Below are 17,323 nucleotides of genomic sequence, written 5' to 3' on the forward strand. Positions count from 1 at the left end.
GACATCCTTAAATATAGTGAAAAGCACCTTAGCAGCATCACTGAAGAACCCAGCTGTTTTCTGTTTGGTGGTCTAGATTGGAAACAAGGAAATGTGATCAAGCTATAGCTGGGTATACGAAAGGACCAGAAAGACACTGATGATTTTCACTTCAGCTGCTAATTGTAGCAAGTCTGTTTTGTTTCAGGCTACATTTTGGTTACTTCAGCTGATCGGCCTTCTGACACTGTAGCCAAAATTACATCAGCGAAGATTAGGGCCCAACACAAACTTTGTTTACAATCCTCACACATGCAGTCACCGAATGCTTTCTACTTACTGTTCCCCCAAAGTCAGGATAAAGGATTTGTCCATAGAAAACTGGAAATCCTAAATTGGTCTAGCTTCTCTCTGTGTGTTGGAGGGACTGGAAGGGAGGGGCATCAGACTGGGGAGTGGATTTGCTTTTGAGAGTTTAATAACTAAGATCTTCAGAACATAGAATGCAAATAATACAAGGATCTTTGTTAATAAGGCAGATAGTATGACTTTGAAACAAAACATTTATATTTTTAAAACATTTATCATGTTCACTGAGAAAACATATCCCAAACACGTTCCCCTCAACCATTCCTCAAACTTTAAATACACAACAAATTATTTTCAAGTAAAATAAATTAAAAAGATTCTCCAAGATTCTCCACTTCAGTCAGTAAATTCACTTGCAATACAATGATCTAGAAATGGCATGATTTGGACCCCTCCAAAAATGACAGGATACCCAATTTTATTATTAGTCCTTAAATACTAAAATATGACAGCCTTTTGCATATGGGAATTATTGCTCCTAAATTGAGATTTTGATCATTGTTTTCTTGCAAATCACTGTTGCAAATGAAATGAACAAGTGTTGAGTTTTCCATTTCTATGAACCGTATTAAGGAGAGTTAATTCTGAGTTTCTCCCTAAGGTACTGGGCACACTGGTCAGCTAATTATTTGCCACAAAGAAACAAACAAAAATGAAAGAATGAAAACCAGAATTAATTAAACTGAAGGAAGCTATTTTAAAAAATAAAATAAAAGCTTATGTGGATCCTCAGTATAAAATACATTCAACTAGAGGTCTGGGGCCTGGAGTCTGAAGCTCTTGCCAAGGACCTTCCCCAGGTCCCTCAACAGCAGCTGAGAAGCCCCAAAGAACCACAGGCAACTCCAGGGAACACAGTCTGAAAAACCACCGATTTACACTAACACATGCGGCAATTACGTTTACTCACTGAAAGTGAGAGCCGTAAGATTTTTGAAGAAATCATTTATTTCTACAATAACTAAGTGGAATGTTACTGCTTGAAAGGGCTTTAGAATATAGTCCAGTGGTTTTCATGCATTTTACTTTCCATTCAGTGGGAAGTTTTCTTCCCTCTGGGAAGCACAATTTGGCAAACACTTGTTAACCCCCTACCGTGGCTTGACAGGAAAGGAAACTGAGGCTTAAAGATGCTCTTTGATTTGTTCATGATCACATAATCAGTTGGTAGCACTAAAAAGGCCAGGGTCTTCTGAATGAGTTCAGTGTGCTCCCCAACAACAGAACTGTTCCATTCTCCACAAGTGTCCTAAACTTTAAGTCTATCCCCCACTCTCCCAACCCCAATGTTACCCTCTATCTCTCAATTTAAGAACTGGGAAATAAGTTAGTTATCTCTAACTTATCTGAGAAAATAAAGACCATCATGCAGAAATCCCAAAACTTCCTTCCTCTTCTACTTCTTAATACTGTATTCATCGAAAAATGCTACCTTTCTAAGTCATGGGAGGAGATACTCCTCCACTGTCATCTTTCCACCTTCCTTAAGGATCCTTCTCCAGCATTTCTGCATCTCTTATCCTCTTGCCATCAAATCTGCCCCCTAGTCTATAAACAAGTTGAAGAATCTCTATCTTTAAAAATAATAATAATAATAATAATAATTCCCCTTCTCTTAGCTCACTCTCTCCCTGATGCGCTCTCACCTTCCCTTTCATTGCCAAACCCTCTGAAAAAGTTAATTCATACTTCAGCTCACAAGCGGTCTTCCATTTACTCAGTCCACCCTAAGTCACACAACCAGGGGTCTCCTTGCACTCTGCAACCTAACTTGGGCTCTCTTGAGACACTCTACAAACTTGAAACTCTCATACTGAGCTTTTACCATACTCTTCATCCCAGTTTTATGCCTACCTCTCCAACTGCTTTTTTTTTTTTTTTGGTCTCTTTGCTGACTCACCCATTAAGCAGTGGTGCTCCCTAGGGCTCAATTCTCTTCCTTTTCTCCTTGTCTACACTTGCTGAACTAAACTGAATTGGACAATCTCATCCACTCTGAAGGCTTTAACATCAACTGTACAATCCCATTTAACCCTGAACTACAAAGCTGTACTTCCCCCTGTCCACTGGACATCTTCATCCCAAAGCACTGCCACTTCATTGCGTCCCAAATGAAACACATTATTTCTATTACAAAACCAACCCCTATATTCCTTAGATTGACTAATGCAAAATTTGGAAAACTCAGTTTTCTGATTACACCTATTCAGAGACTAAGCCCTGTCAATTTTACCTTGCAAATGTCACTGAGTCCATCCCATTCTCTATGTCCCCCCAGTCACTGCTCTGGTCAAAGCCTTCATCCTCCTGGCTCTGGACTATTTTAACAGCCTCCTGAACTCACCTCCCTGTCTTTAGTTTCTCCTTTCATCAATGACATTCCACAATCCAACCAGAATTCACTTTTTAAAACAAGACTTAACTATATCGCTCATCTGCTTAAAAATTATCCCAACTGAAAAATAAAGCCCCAGGACCCTCTTAAGGCCCTCTACAACCTAACAACATCCATTTTTTTCAGCCTCCCTTCTAGCCCCACCCTTCTCTCCATATAACTACACTACTCTAATCTGCATTTCACAAACATGTCAAGTGCATTCCAATTTCAGAGCCTTTATATCTGCTGTTCTGCCTGGAACATTCAGCCCCCCATATACACATGACTGACTCTGTATCTTCATTCAGGAATCACCACAAAGATTACGTCTTCATAGTCCCTGACGACCACAATCTAAAGTAGCCATCTGTCCAATTACTCTCAAACATTACACCCTGTGTTTTATTGTGTTCATAGCACTTCTTACTGTTTAAAATTACCATGTTTCTTTGCTTGCTGTCTGCCTTCTCTTCTACACTGGAAGCTCCATGAGCCTGTCTTGTTCTCTACTGTAAACACTTAGAGCCTAGCATAATTCCTGGCACAGAGCAGGTACTCAGTAACTATTTCTCAAGGGACTGAAAGAATGACTATATTCTCATAACTCCAGCCTTTATTTCACCTACCTAGCACTCCCATACTGACCTGTCTGCTCATCAGTCAAGCTGTGGTTCAAATACTGCCTCCTCCATAAGGCCTTTCTAGCCTTCCCGAGTAATACAGGTTACTCCTTTTTCTGCGTCCTTTGAGCACTTTTTTCACACTGGGGTCAAAGCCCTATACTAAACCATGAGCCACATGAGCTACATAAGCTTCTTGTCTTATTACTGTGTGCTCTTACTGACTGACACTAATACTCAACAAGTATTTGCTGGACCCATGAAGGCTGGGTTTGTATCATAGGTCTACAGGTTAAATAGTAACAAGTTACTTAACTTCTCAACGGCTCAGTTTCCTTAATAAAAGTAGTGTCTAATCACCATCATTACTGAAATATTAATTAAAACAAACTGCTATAAAGCCATCAGCACAATGTCTGGTATACAGTCTGAGTCAGCTCTTATCAATATTACTATTATAATTATAAAAGATACATACCTAAGATTTCCATTATCTTGCAGAATCTGCATCAGGTTAAATTTAGGCTCTGGCTCCTGAGTCTCAGTTTTACAGCACTGTTCACCTTTATTATTCCATTCAGGAACTTTCATGGAATTTTCTTTGGATGAATTTTCTACCAAAACGGTCAATGGTGGTGTATATTTGGCTTGATTTTCTCCAAGGGATCCTGCAGACTCCTCCTGGGAAACTTCCTGTTCTTCATCTTCATTGTCTAATGCAACTTCTTCCTCCTCTTCACTCTCTGTCTCAGTTTTAACATTCATTTCAGCTGGTTGGGTAATCACTAAATGCGAAGAATCACTAATGTTGCTGAAAAAAGGATTAAATTTTCCTCTCTCCCAATACCTTCCTTTTATCTTTTTACTAAAAACCCATTTCTAAACCAGACCACAAACAAGGCACAAATTAACATATACATATCACTCTCCAGACTTACATATTCTAAAAATCCATTAATGACCTTTGTTAGAGTTGATGTTTCTCATCAAAATATACACAATGTATACAAATGACTACAAAACTTAAGACAAAAAAAAATCTTATTTAAGTAATCTCTACAGAGGGCTAAATTTTTAGAAGGGCACCTTTCATGGAGGTACAAAGAGCAGGAGAATATCTATCTATCCTACGCTTATTCATTATCCTTCTATCTTAATGCAATGTAAGCTCAATGAAAACAGTGACCGCATCTTTTTTAGTCACCATGCAATCCCAGTGACTGACATGAAGCCTGATATAGGTGGCTCAACAAAAAAGGGAAAAAGGGGAAAAAAGGAAGTCAATCAGTCAGTCAGTCACAAAGAGACCTGCAGTAACATGGAAGAATCTGACCAAAAGAAATTTCACTATTATCTGTTAATGTCTGAAATGTTTACACCATTTAGCAACATCAAAGGATGTACTGGGCTTAACATCTAATCAAGAAAACCTGAATAATGAAGCTCAGGATTCCATTAAAGTTAAGTTAATATTATTTCTAAAGTATCAGATATTTTTACATGCTGGGATAAGAGCAAAAAACAAAATGTGAGTGCTTCAGATATTCTTCAATACAAATATTACAGAATGGAAGGTTTAAGAACTTACAATCCTTTTGAAATTAAGTATTGGAGAAAAGCCTACACGAAAGAGTTAAGCATATATGATCAGGAAAGTTTTGACTTATTAAGTATTGACTAAGAAGATGGTTAACTCAGTCTGGCAGGACCTGGATATGGGACTTTGGTGAAAGCTCACCAGCAAGTACCTGGGTATTTTGGCCTCATTGCTCTCAGTCTGCCACTCCGTCGTCTACGTCTGCGCACTTCCAGAGACAGGAGCTTCCTCTCATAAAGAGCAGCATGCAGCTTGGCCTTTGAATTCAAACTCTCTACCTTCAATTCTGGCCCTCCGTCAGCAGTCATTCTAGGGGAGAAACAATACAATAGCTAACAGCTTTCAGAAAGTTCTCTCCTTTATTCTAAGGCAAGCTTCACAGAATTCTTTAATGATGACAGACTGTATGGTAACTCTAGTGAATTCTAAAAGGTTTGACAGACAAATGGGAACACTGGAATCAACATTAGACCCTTACTAATGGCCTGTCTACATTTGTAAAATGTTCTGGACAAAAATATATTTGAAGACAATGCTTAAGGACTTTTTAAAGTATTCAATAATACCGGTTGACTATTGCAGGGATCATAAAATGCCATCTCAACCTGAAGAATAGCCAGAAGATACAAGTAACATTTCAATTGTCAAGAGAGGTTATGGCAAGAGGTTTTTGTTTGATTGCTATGAATTATAACTTACCTGGATATTTATAAATGTTCTTTTGAAAGCATACAAAACTTAATAAATATAGATTGAGTAGAGGGTGAGATGGGGAGAGGAATGGCCAATAATCTATGAATATGGTGGTGCAGTTGCTGACTGAGACTCACAGGGAAGAATCTTAGTGAAAAGTTACCAAGACTTAAAGACTCACCAAACCTCAAACATTCCAACATGGGGAACTGTCCAGGCTCCTGCTCCTCTTTTACATATTAATTAGCTACAGGAGGTGGTGGAAACAGATGGCAGGGACTGTCCTGGTGTTGAATACAGGTCAGGAGTTAGAGCCAGGCATAGAAAGGGCTGGCAGCAGATGTAGGACAAGGACACATTCCATCAGGTCATGAATGGAAAAAGAGGTGGGGAGAATGGGATGGCAGTAACTATATAAGGCATTAGATAAAGTAAGACAAATCACAAATTAGGGAAGTGAATGACATTAGGCCTACTCCAGACAAGGACTTAAGGGCAAATACAGGGCAGACAGAGATAAGTCACCAAAGAGAGCATGAGCTCTGAGGCACTGGGCCTAAAAAGAAGTATCCATGTCAGTGTCTGAAAGCAGGCACTCAACATCGTATACTTAGAAATCAAGGTCTAAGTGGTTGGCTCTGAGCTCTCTCTAAAACTCTGCTTGCTAAAGGGTCTTAAATCTGAGCACATTCCTGTTGAGGTCAAGGAACTATCCCAATTCCTCTGGGATTTTTCAGTCTCTGAGTTTAATGGAAAGGCTGTGTCTTTGGGTCTGTTTAGGACTTTTTGATAGAGACTTCTGGGTGGATGGATAAGATCATAAATCTTATAGAGGCCTTCTCACCAGAACAGGAAATTGAGCCATGAATAGGAAAGGCTCTGACACTGTGGACAGAAATAGGAAGCAAATTAATGAAAAATAGTTCAAACCCAGCTTTTCACGATCCCAAAGACTGAACTTCACACATACATACATAAATGCTGTAAAAAATAGATTTATACCTAATTAAAAGATAAAAATAAATAAATGAAACAAATCTAATAGAAAAATAAAATCATCCAAGGCATTTATTTCAATGAATGTCTGGTCAACTCAGTTAAACCTGATAATTCTATAAGCAAAAACAGGCACAGCTTAACACTGACATTTCCTTCCTATAAAAACACAAACATTCCCTCCATCCAAAGGAAAGTCTTTTAAAAACTTATTGTGGAAGATGGTGGAAGAGGTGAAGTGGAGTAAACTTCTCCATGAAAGAACTAGACAAGGGCCAGAGGACGATCAGGACAGCAGTTTCAGCGTGCAAGACCCCAGAGAGGGACTACTACAATAAATGGTGGAGACGTAGTAGATGAAAAAGCAGAGAAACTGCTGCCAAAGGACAGGATGAGTTTACTCAGCCAGGACCCCTGCTGGGGGGTGGCAGCTGGCAAGACAGCCACCAGGGAGTGAGCAGCTCTCAGCAATAAGCTGAGGAGATAATCCTCCACAGTCACGAGGTCGGAAGCTCCTGTGAGGGAACCCGGGAGGCAGTGGACCAGTGTTGACTGCATTTACATTCCCTCCATGGAAGTCCACGGTGTGCACAGGCAAGAGGAGGGGAATAGGCGAGGACACCACATGAAAGTACCAGGAGCCCCTCCCATGGCCCAGAGGCTCGCGGGTGCATGGCAGGGCATGTTTGAGCTAGAGGGTGAATGGGTACCTTCACAGCCTGAGAGTAATCCACTCAGAGGCCCAGGAATCAACAGACCCATGGTGCCCTTAAGGAGACTTCCTGCCAAACTGCACAGGGGTCACACCACAAGTCCAGGGCTGGCAGTCCCCAGAACATACAGAGCACTGGTGCATTGATTGGATTTCTGCCTGGTTTGGACCCTGACCAGAACATAGACAAAGTTGGGGGAAAGCTGGCTTGAGGGTGAAAGGTGGCTCAAGAGTATTATCTGCTGGGAGACAGGGAAAGTGCACTCCAGAAAACTGTGGCTCTGCCAAAAAATACATACATATAAATTTTCAAATAATCCTGCATTTCTCAAAATAATCTTATCAAGATAAGCAAATACCCTGAAGCCAACAGAAAATCATAAAGCACACAAAGAAACAAGATATGGAAAGGTCAAATGACCAAATTAAAAAGCTGAAGAAGACACAGAACTTGGAGCAATTAATCAAAAGAGTACACACAAATCTCCAAAACAACTTCAATGGATTGGATAAAGACAGAAAGGACATCAAAGAGATTCTAGAAGAGTATAAGAAAGAACTTGAAAGAGTAAATAAAAACAGCAAATCTGATGGAATTAACAGATACTGATGATCAAACTAAAAATATACTAGAGAAACACAACAGCAGATTTGAAGAGACAGAAGAAAGAACAAGTGGACTAGAGGACAAAGAAATTGAATGCAAACACACAAAAGAACAAATGGTGAGAAAAACTGAAAATATTGAAAAGTAGCTCTGTGAAATGATGGACAACATGAAGCGTACAAATATAAGAATCACTAATGTCCCAGAAGGAGAAGAGAAAAAGGCTAGGAAGTGTTTGAAGACAGAGTTGAGGAAAGCTTCCCAACCCTTCTAAACTGACATAAATATGCAAATCAAAGATGCCCAATGAACTCCAAATAGAATAAATCCAAATAAACCTACTGATACAAATACTAATCAGATTGCCAAATGCTGAAGAGAAAGCCTGAGAGTAGCAAGCGAGAAGTGATTCATCACAATCAAAGGAAACCACATAAGACTAAGTGGGAACCCTGGAGGCAAGAAGGCAGTCATATGACATATTTAAGATTCAAAAGAGAAAAACTGCCAGCCAAGAATTCTTCATCCAACAAAGCTCTCATCAAAATTGAGGGAAAATTAAAAAATTTCACAGACAAAAATTGCTGAGAGAAGTTGTTCTCAAGACACCTGCATTGAAAGAAATATTAAAAGGAGTTCTACCAGCTGAAGCAAAAAAGAAAGGAGAGAGAGGTCTGGAGGAGGGCAAAGAACTGACGAGTATTAGTAAAGGTAATTTAAAGTAAAAGAAAGAGGGGGGAAAATAGATCTGACAAATAAAAACCAAAGGATAAGATGGTTGGTTCAAGAACTGCCTTCACAGTCATAACATTGAATGTGAATGGATTAAACTCCCCAATTAAGATATAGAGCAACAGAGTGAATTAAAAAGTATGATCCATTGATATGCTGTTTACAAGAGACTCATCTGAGAACCAGTGAAACAAAGAGATTGAAACTGAAAGGATGGAAAAAAATATTTCATGCAACCTGCAGCCAAAAGAAAGCAGGGGTAGCAATATTAATATCAGACAAACTAGACTTTACATGCAAGGATGTCATGAGAGATGAAGAAGGACACTATATATTAATAAACGGGACAAATCACCAAGAAGAAATAACAATCATAAATGTTTATGCACCCAAACAAGGTGCTCCAAAGCACTAGACAAGCATTGGCAAAACTGAAGGGAACAATAGACATGTCTACAATAATAGTAACAGACATCAATACACCACTCTGTTCTATAGATAGAACAAGACAGAGGACCAACAAGGAAATTGAGAACATGAACAATATGATCAATGAATTAGACTTAATAGACATATTTAGATCATTACATCCCAAAGTAGCAGGATATATATTCTTCTCTGGTGCACATGGAACATTTTCCAGGATAGAGCATCTGCTAGGGCACAAAACAAGTCTTAATAAATTTAAGAAGATTGAAATTACTCAAAGCACATTCTCTGATTACAATGAATGCAACTAGAAATCAACAACCACCAAAGAACCAGATCTTTCACAGATATATGGACATTAAACAACATGCTCGTAAACAACCAATAGATCAAAGAAGAAATTGCAAGACAAATTGGACACTATATAACAATAAAAGGGACAATTCACCAAGAAGAAATAACAATCATAAACATTTATGCTCCCAATCAAGTTGCTCCAAAAAAGTAAATGAGACATGTGGACAGTGGATTGTATACCATGGATGACTGTATGGTGTGTGAATGTATTTCAATAACACTGAATTTAATAAAAAAAAAAAAAAAAAGTAAATGAGACAAACATTGGCAAAACTGAAGGGAGCAATAGACATTTCTACAATAATAGTGGGAGAGACTTCAATACACTACTCTCTTCTATAGATAGGACAAGCATACTGAGGACCAATAAGGAAATTGAGAACATAAACAATGTGATAAATGAATTAGACTTAACAGACATATGTAGAGCGCTACATGCCAAATTACAAGGAAATACATTCTTCTCTAGTGCTCATGAAACATTCTCCAAGATAGATCATATGCTGGGGCACAAAACCAGCTCAATAAATTAAAAAAGATTGAAATTATTCAAAGCACATTCTCTAACCATAACGGAATGCAACTAGAAATCAATAACCCCCAAATAACAAGAACATTCACAAATATGTGAAGGTTAAACAACACAATCTAAAGAATCAGAGGACAAAGAAGAAATTGCAAGAGAAATCAGTAACTATCTAGAGACAATTGAAAATGAGAACACAACATATCAAAAGCTACAGGATACAGTGAAGGCAATGCTGAGGGGGAAATTTATAGCTCTAAATGCATACCTTAAAAAGGAAGAACGAGCTAAAACCAAAGACCTAACGGAACAACTGAAGAAGCCAGAGAATGATCAGGAAACTGATCCTAAAGCAAGTAGAAGAAAAGAAATAACAAGAATTAAAGGAAAAATAAATGATATGGAGAAAGAAAAAAGAAGAGAGAATAAATAAAACCAAAAGTTGGTTCTTTGAGAAGATCAAGAAGATTGACAAATACTTACCTAGACTAACAAAGTCAAAAATTGAGAAGACCCAAATATACAAAACAGAAATGAGAGGGGGACACTACTGTGGATCCCAAAGAAATTTTAAAAATCATAAGAGGATCCTACGAACAACTGTATGCCAACAAACTAGACAATTTAAAGGAAACGGATAATTTCCTGGAAACACACGAACAGCCTAGACTGACCTGAGAAGAAATGGAAGACTTCAACAAACCAATCACAAGTAAAGAGATCCAATCAGTCAGCAAAAAGCTTCCTACAATTAAAGCCCATGGCCAGATGGCTTTGTAGGGAATTTACCAAACTTTCCAAAAAGAACTGACACCATTACTGCTCAACCTCTTTAAAAAAACTGAAGAAAAAGGAACACCACCTAACTCATTTTATGAAGCTAACATCACTCTAATACCAAAACCAGATAAAGATACTACAAGAAAGGAAAACTACAGGCCAATCTCCCTAATGAGCATAGATGCAAAAATTCTCAACAAAAATACCTGCAAATTAAATCCAAAGACACATTTAAAGCAGCACACACCACAACCAAGTGGGGATCATTCCAGGCATGCAAGGGTAGTTCAACATAAGAAAATCAATGTAATACAACAATAAATTGAAAGGGAAAAAAATCAATCATCTCAATAGATGCTGAAAAAGCATTCGACAAAATTTAGCATCCTTTTTGATAAAATCACTGAACAATGTAAAATCAGTGTCTTATAATGTAGAATATAGGGGAACTAAAGATAGTCAGAATCTAGTGAAGGGGGAATGATCACCTAATAAGGACAAACATGTTAATAAGGATGAACTTAAAGGTATGGGAATGGACAGAGGTGATAATAATTCGTTAATGGAATTATAAGTATCAGTGCCACACTGAAGGCAAACATGATTCAAAGTGCTTGTTTAAAGGTATATATCCCACAAGCACTTGCATGATCTACTTCTAAGGTATGAGAGTTAACTTTAAACTGGTACAGAGAGTTAACAACAGAATGGTATATGGGAAAATCTATATATTGCATATTATAGACTATAATAGGAATGCCATACCAGTACCACACTAATACTAGGGATAAAATAACTAGGAGCTGATAAGAGCTTTGGAGTGTTTTGGGTTATGATAATTGTTTAAAATTGAGAGTGATAATGGTTGTACAATTAAGTGAAGATAATATGAGATATTGATGGTATATCTTGGACAGAATATATTTTATGTGAAATTAGGAACCTCCTACTTAACAAGTCAAGCCTTCGATCTTGAGACTTGCTCTAGTGAAACTTACAGCTGTAAAGGGGAGGCTAAGCCTTCCTATAATTACACCTAGAAGTCACCTCCAGAGAACCTCGTTTGTTGCTCAGATGTGGCCTTTCTCTAAGCCAAACTCTACAAATAAATACATTACCCTTCCCCCTATGTGGGACATGACTCCCAGGGGAGTGAATTTCCCTGGCGATGTGGGACATGACTCCCATGATTAAGCCTGGCCCTGGCATCAAGAGGTTGAGAATGCCTTTTTGACCAAAAGAGGGAAGAAAAAGGTAACAAAATAAGGTTTCAATGGCTAAGAGATTTCAGAGTTGAGACTATACTGTAGGTTACTCTTATGCAAGCTCCAGCTACATATTCCAAATGCCCACAGTATGCCATGCCCCAACCAACAGTAGTCCCCAAAATACTAAAGAATACCTAGGTCCCTATCTGAGACTCTATAAAAAGTTTCACTCACTAAGTTTACTTTTCAGAAACTTAAATCGCCCAGAGTGTTCCTATATCAAATAAATCCCCAAACTCTCCAAGAGCATCAACCAGATGCATCTCCCTTCCCCATAATGTCAACACCTCTTTTCAATATGAACAAGTTAGGGTGGTCACTGCCCGGATATCCCTGAAGATTCAGACAATGATAAAACAAGAGAGAGGGGTAGCAACTGACAAGATAGGATTTAAAAGATTACAAATACTGAATCTTTATATAAATTTTTTTTTTTTTTTTTTTTTAGTTTCTAGGCTATGAGAATAGCAAGAAGGAAATAACTGACATGGTGGAACTGTAACATAACATGCTTTGAAATTTGCTGTATAGCTACTTGTTAAATTATACTTTGAAAGTTATCACAATTTCTTTATGTATTATACAAACAGGAAATAATTGAAATTTTAAGGAAATAACTGAAATTGAGGAACTGTAACCTATAACATTCTTTGAAATTTTCTAACTACTTGTTACATCGTACTTTGAAAGTTATCACTTCCTGTATATATGATACACTTCACAATAAAACAATGTAAAACAAAAATCAATGTGACTTGAGCTAATATAATGTTCTTGCTCATCCCAACTGAACTAACTGGAATCAATGAGAATTAATTTGACACCATAATAAATCAAAACCCAGTGTCTGCACTCATGAACCAATGTCCATTATATAAACATGAGTGTTTCTTTCTGCATGCATACCCCAGAATTCTATTCTTTAAGGATAAAGAGATTTCTTTCAACAAAGTGCACAACATCATACCACAATAAAAAGCTTCTGTGAACATGAATCCTAAAAGATAAGAGATATGGAGAAGCTACTAAGAATTTTCTTCTCTGGAGATATTTTTAAATAATAAACAATGAGCTACGAAACCCTAGTCAGATAAATCCTAACTAGTACAAGGATGTAGGTTAGGGGATGCTGGTGTGAATATGATAAACCAGAATTATAGCTTACAAGGGCAAGGACAATGTTTGTCTTGTCCATCAACTTCCCAGTGATGCCTATGAGACACAGCTGACATGCCATAATATTCGATAATTAATAAACAACTGAATTCCTTATAAATAAGTTGTAATATCTTTTAGCTACATCTATTTCATTTATTTTTTTCCAACTTTTTCTATAAAAATATTTAAACAGAAGTTTAAAGAATTGTACAGTGAACATCCATATACCCACCACCTAGTTTCTATAATTAGCATTTCACTATATTTATTGCATATATATCCAGTCGATTCTCCTATCCATCAATCCATGTAATTTTTAAGCATTTCAAATTAAGCCCCAGATAGACATCAGTGCACTTTGCTCCCAAACACTTCAGCATGCATATCATTAATAGCTAGAGTTCAATACTTGTTTTATAGATTCTTTTTTCATGTGTCAGTTAAAATTTATATTCAGTGAAATATCCAAATCTTAATTACCTATCTGATGAGTTTTGACAAATGCATTGAACTGCATAACCCAAACTCTTGCAAGACATAAAACCTTACCATCATCTTAGAAATTTCTTTTGGCCCTTATTCAATCACGTCCTCCCCTACCCTATATTAGGCCACCATATATTAGTTTTGCTTGTTCTAGAACGTCATAAAAATAGAACTGTAAAGCATGCAGTCTTTTGTGTAGTTTCTTTCATTTGGCATGTTACTGAGATTCATCTATGTTGTGTGTTTCAGCATTCATCCCTGTGTACTGATTAGTAGTCACTATACAGACAAACCACAGCGTGCTTAGCAACTCTCTCACTATTGGACACATAGGCTATTCCCAGTTTTGGAATATTTTGAATAAAGTTGCTATGAATAACTTTACAAGTTGTTTTGTGGTTATATCTTTCATTTCTCCTGGGTGAAGATCGAAGAGTGGAATTGGTGGGCTTTCTAACAAACTGCCAGACTCATTTTCTAAAGTGCTTGTACCAGTTTATACTGCCAAGAACAATTTATCAGAGTTCTGCTAGCTCCACATTCTTGCCAACATTTGGTATTGTCAGTTCTTTTAAATTTTAGCCATTATGCTGGATGTTTAGTGGCAGCTCATGGTTTTAACATGCAATTCCCTGATAACTGTTAAGCACATTTTCATGGGCTTATTGGTTATTCATATATCTTCCTTCTGAAGTGTTTGTTCAAATATTTTGCCCTTTTGTAACTGGGCTGATTGTCTTGTTATTACTGAGTTGTAGGGCTTCTTTATATTTTCCAGATACCAGACCTTTGACAAATATATGTTTGATAAATATCTTCACTCAATCTGTGGCTTGCCTTATCATTTTACTGAAAAGCAGAAGTTTTAATTTGGAGGAAATCTGGCCTATTTTTTCTTGATGTTTAGTGACTTCTAGGTCATGTCTAAAAACCCCTGATAATCTCAGAGTCACAAAGCTAGGCATGATAGGTTCATGTGTCAACTTGGCCAGGTGATGGTGTCCAGGTGTCTGGTCAAGCAAGTATTGGCCTAACCATTACTGCAAGGACATCTGTAGCTGGTTAATAAACCAGAAGGCTGGTTTATTAAATCAGCCGTCAATTGGCTGCAGCTGTGACTGATTACATCAACAAAGGGTGTGCCTTCCACAATGCAAGAATTCAATTGGCTGGATTTAATCCAATCAGTTGAAGACTTTTAACCAAGACAGATAGAGGACCTTCACTTCTTCTTCGGCTAGCCAGTGAAGCGTTTCCTGAGGAGTTCATCAAAGTTGCCAGTTCGTTTCCTGAGGAGTTCATCAAACATCTTCATTGGAGTTGCCAGTTTGCTGCCTCTCTATGGAATTTGGACTCGTGCATACCCACAGTTGCGTGAGACACTTTTATAAAATCTTTTATTCATAGATATCTCTTGTTGATTCTGCTTCCCTAGAGAACCCTAACTAATACAATACAGGCTTTCCTCAAACAGTTTTGTAATAATAGCTTGTATGTTTATGAATCATCTGCAATTTTTCTGTAAAGTAGGGGCTTCATCTTTAAGAATATGATATCAATTTGCTAAAAAGTTTCCTTTCCCCATCGGATTATTTGGGCTTTTTGTTGAAAGTCTAATGACTGTATAAATGTGGGTCTATTTTTGGGCTCTCTATTCTTTTCCACTGATCAGTTTGTCACAGTCTTGATTTATAGTAATTCTTTATGTCAGATAGTCTAAGACTTTTTCAAGATCACTTCAGCTATTCTAGGTCCTTTGCATTTCCATATACATTTTTTAAAAAGTTGGTCCATTTCTACAAAAAATCTACTAGAATAATGATTGGGATTGCATTGGATCCTTAGATCAATTTGAGGAGAATGGATGTTTTAACAAAATTTTATCTTTCCACCTATCAACATGACATGTCTCCCCATTTATTAAGATGTTCTTTAATTTCCTTCGGTAATATTTAGTAGCTTTTACTGTACCAGGTATTGAATATATTTTGTAAAATTTATCTGTAAGTATTTTATGTTTTCAAATGCTATTGTAAGTGGAATTTTTATTTCATTTTCCAATTATTTACTGTTAACACATGAAAATACAGTAGGTTTTAGCACATTAACCTTGTATCCTAAGACGTTGTTTATAACTCTAGAAATTATTTTGTAGATGCCTTAGGATTTTTCCACTTACAAGATCATGTAACCCAAGAATAAAGACATTTTACTTCTTCCTTTCCAACCTGTATGCCTTTTCTTTCTTTCTTTTTTTTTTTTTTTCTTGCTATATTTTACTGTCTAGGACCTCTGGTACAACGTGAATGTTAAGTGGTAAAAATGGACATCTTGTCTTATAACTAACTTTAAGAAGAAAGCTATCAATATATCATCATAAAGTATGATGACTGCAGGTTTTTCATAGAACTTTATCAGTTTGAAGAAGTTCCTATCTATTCCTGATTTTCTAAGAGTTTTTCTCAGAAATGTGTGTTTAATTTTGTCAGATGCCTTTTTTTTTTTAAGTCTAATGAAATGATCATCTAGTTTTTCTCCTTTATGGTGAATTACATTGACTGATTTCAAATGTTAAATGAACCTTCTTTCTGAGATAAAGCTCAGTTGGTCAGATGTATTATTCTCTTTATATATATTGGTGGATTTGATATGCTAATATTAAGAAATTCTGTGCCTGTGTTTGAGGGATATTAGACTGTAACTTTCTTTTTTTATTTACGTGCCTTTGCCAGGTTTCAGTGTCATGGTTATGCTGGCCTCAAAAATGAACTGGGATGTGTCCTTCTATTTTTTAAAGACTTTGTATAACACTGGTATTCTTCCTTGAATGTTTGATAGAATTCACCAGTGAAATGAATGGACCTGGAGTTTTCCCTGTAGTAAAGTTCTTAATTACAAATCAATTTCCTGAATAGATACAGGGCTATTCAAAATTTCAATTTCAGCTTGTGTCAGTTTTGCTAAGTGTTCCCTTCCCTCCCCTCCCCCAGCCTAGCCAAACAAGGAATTTAAGCATTTCATCTAAGTTGCCAAAATCACTGAAATAAAGTTGCTAAATATTCCCATAATACCCTTTTATGTCTGTAGGGTTTGTAGTGATAGCCCCTCTTTTCTATCTGACATTGGTAATTAGTGTCCTCTCTTGTTCCTAGATCAGACTACCTAAGTATTTATCAATTTTGTTCTTTCTAATGAAAATATTGGGGGTTTTAATAATTTTCCTTGTTATTTTTTATTCTGCTCTTATCTTTACTATATCCTTTCTTCTACTTGCTTTGGGCTATTCTTTTCTAGCTTCATGAAATAGAACAGTAAATCAGTGATTTAGTCTTTTCTAATAAAAGCATTTAACCACTACTTTAACAGAAACCCACACATACTAATGTTGATTTTTTTTTTCAATTAAAAATACACTCTAATTTCTCTTGTGATTTCTTCCTTGACTAATGGATTATTTAGAAATGTACTGTTTAATTCCAAAATATTTGGGGTTTTTCTATTGTTATTGATTTCTAATTCCACTGTGGTCAAAGAACACACTTTGTATGTTCTTTGTATGTTTTGTATATTTTGTATGTTTGACCTTTTTAAATTTAAAACTTGTTTCATGCTCCAGCACATGGTCTATCTTGGTATA

The 17,323-nt window shown here is 36.8% G+C and overlaps 1 protein-coding gene across 15 annotated transcripts in view; it reads right to left on the minus strand.

Annotated features, from left to right (window-relative positions):
* The window catches only part of TTLL5 (tubulin tyrosine ligase like 5), a 362,097-nt gene that overhangs the window by 201,428 nt on the left and 143,346 nt on the right, over positions 1–17,323 (minus strand). For all 15 annotated transcript variants that reach the window (XM_037832244.1, XM_037832253.1, XM_037832249.1 and 12 more), the window contains 2 exons: positions 5,094–5,251; positions 3,824–4,130 (listed from right to left, as the gene is read on the minus strand). In XM_037832244.1, coding sequence (XP_037688172.1) covers positions 3,824–4,130; positions 5,094–5,251 — 465 coding nt within the window. The remainder of the gene's footprint in view (positions 1–3,823; positions 4,131–5,093; positions 5,252–17,323) is intronic.

This window comes from Choloepus didactylus, chromosome 4, assembly GCF_015220235.1.
Source record: "Choloepus didactylus isolate mChoDid1 chromosome 4, mChoDid1.pri, whole genome shotgun sequence".
In the NCBI taxonomy this organism is placed as follows: Eukaryota; Metazoa; Chordata; class Mammalia; order Pilosa; family Megalonychidae; genus Choloepus; species Choloepus didactylus.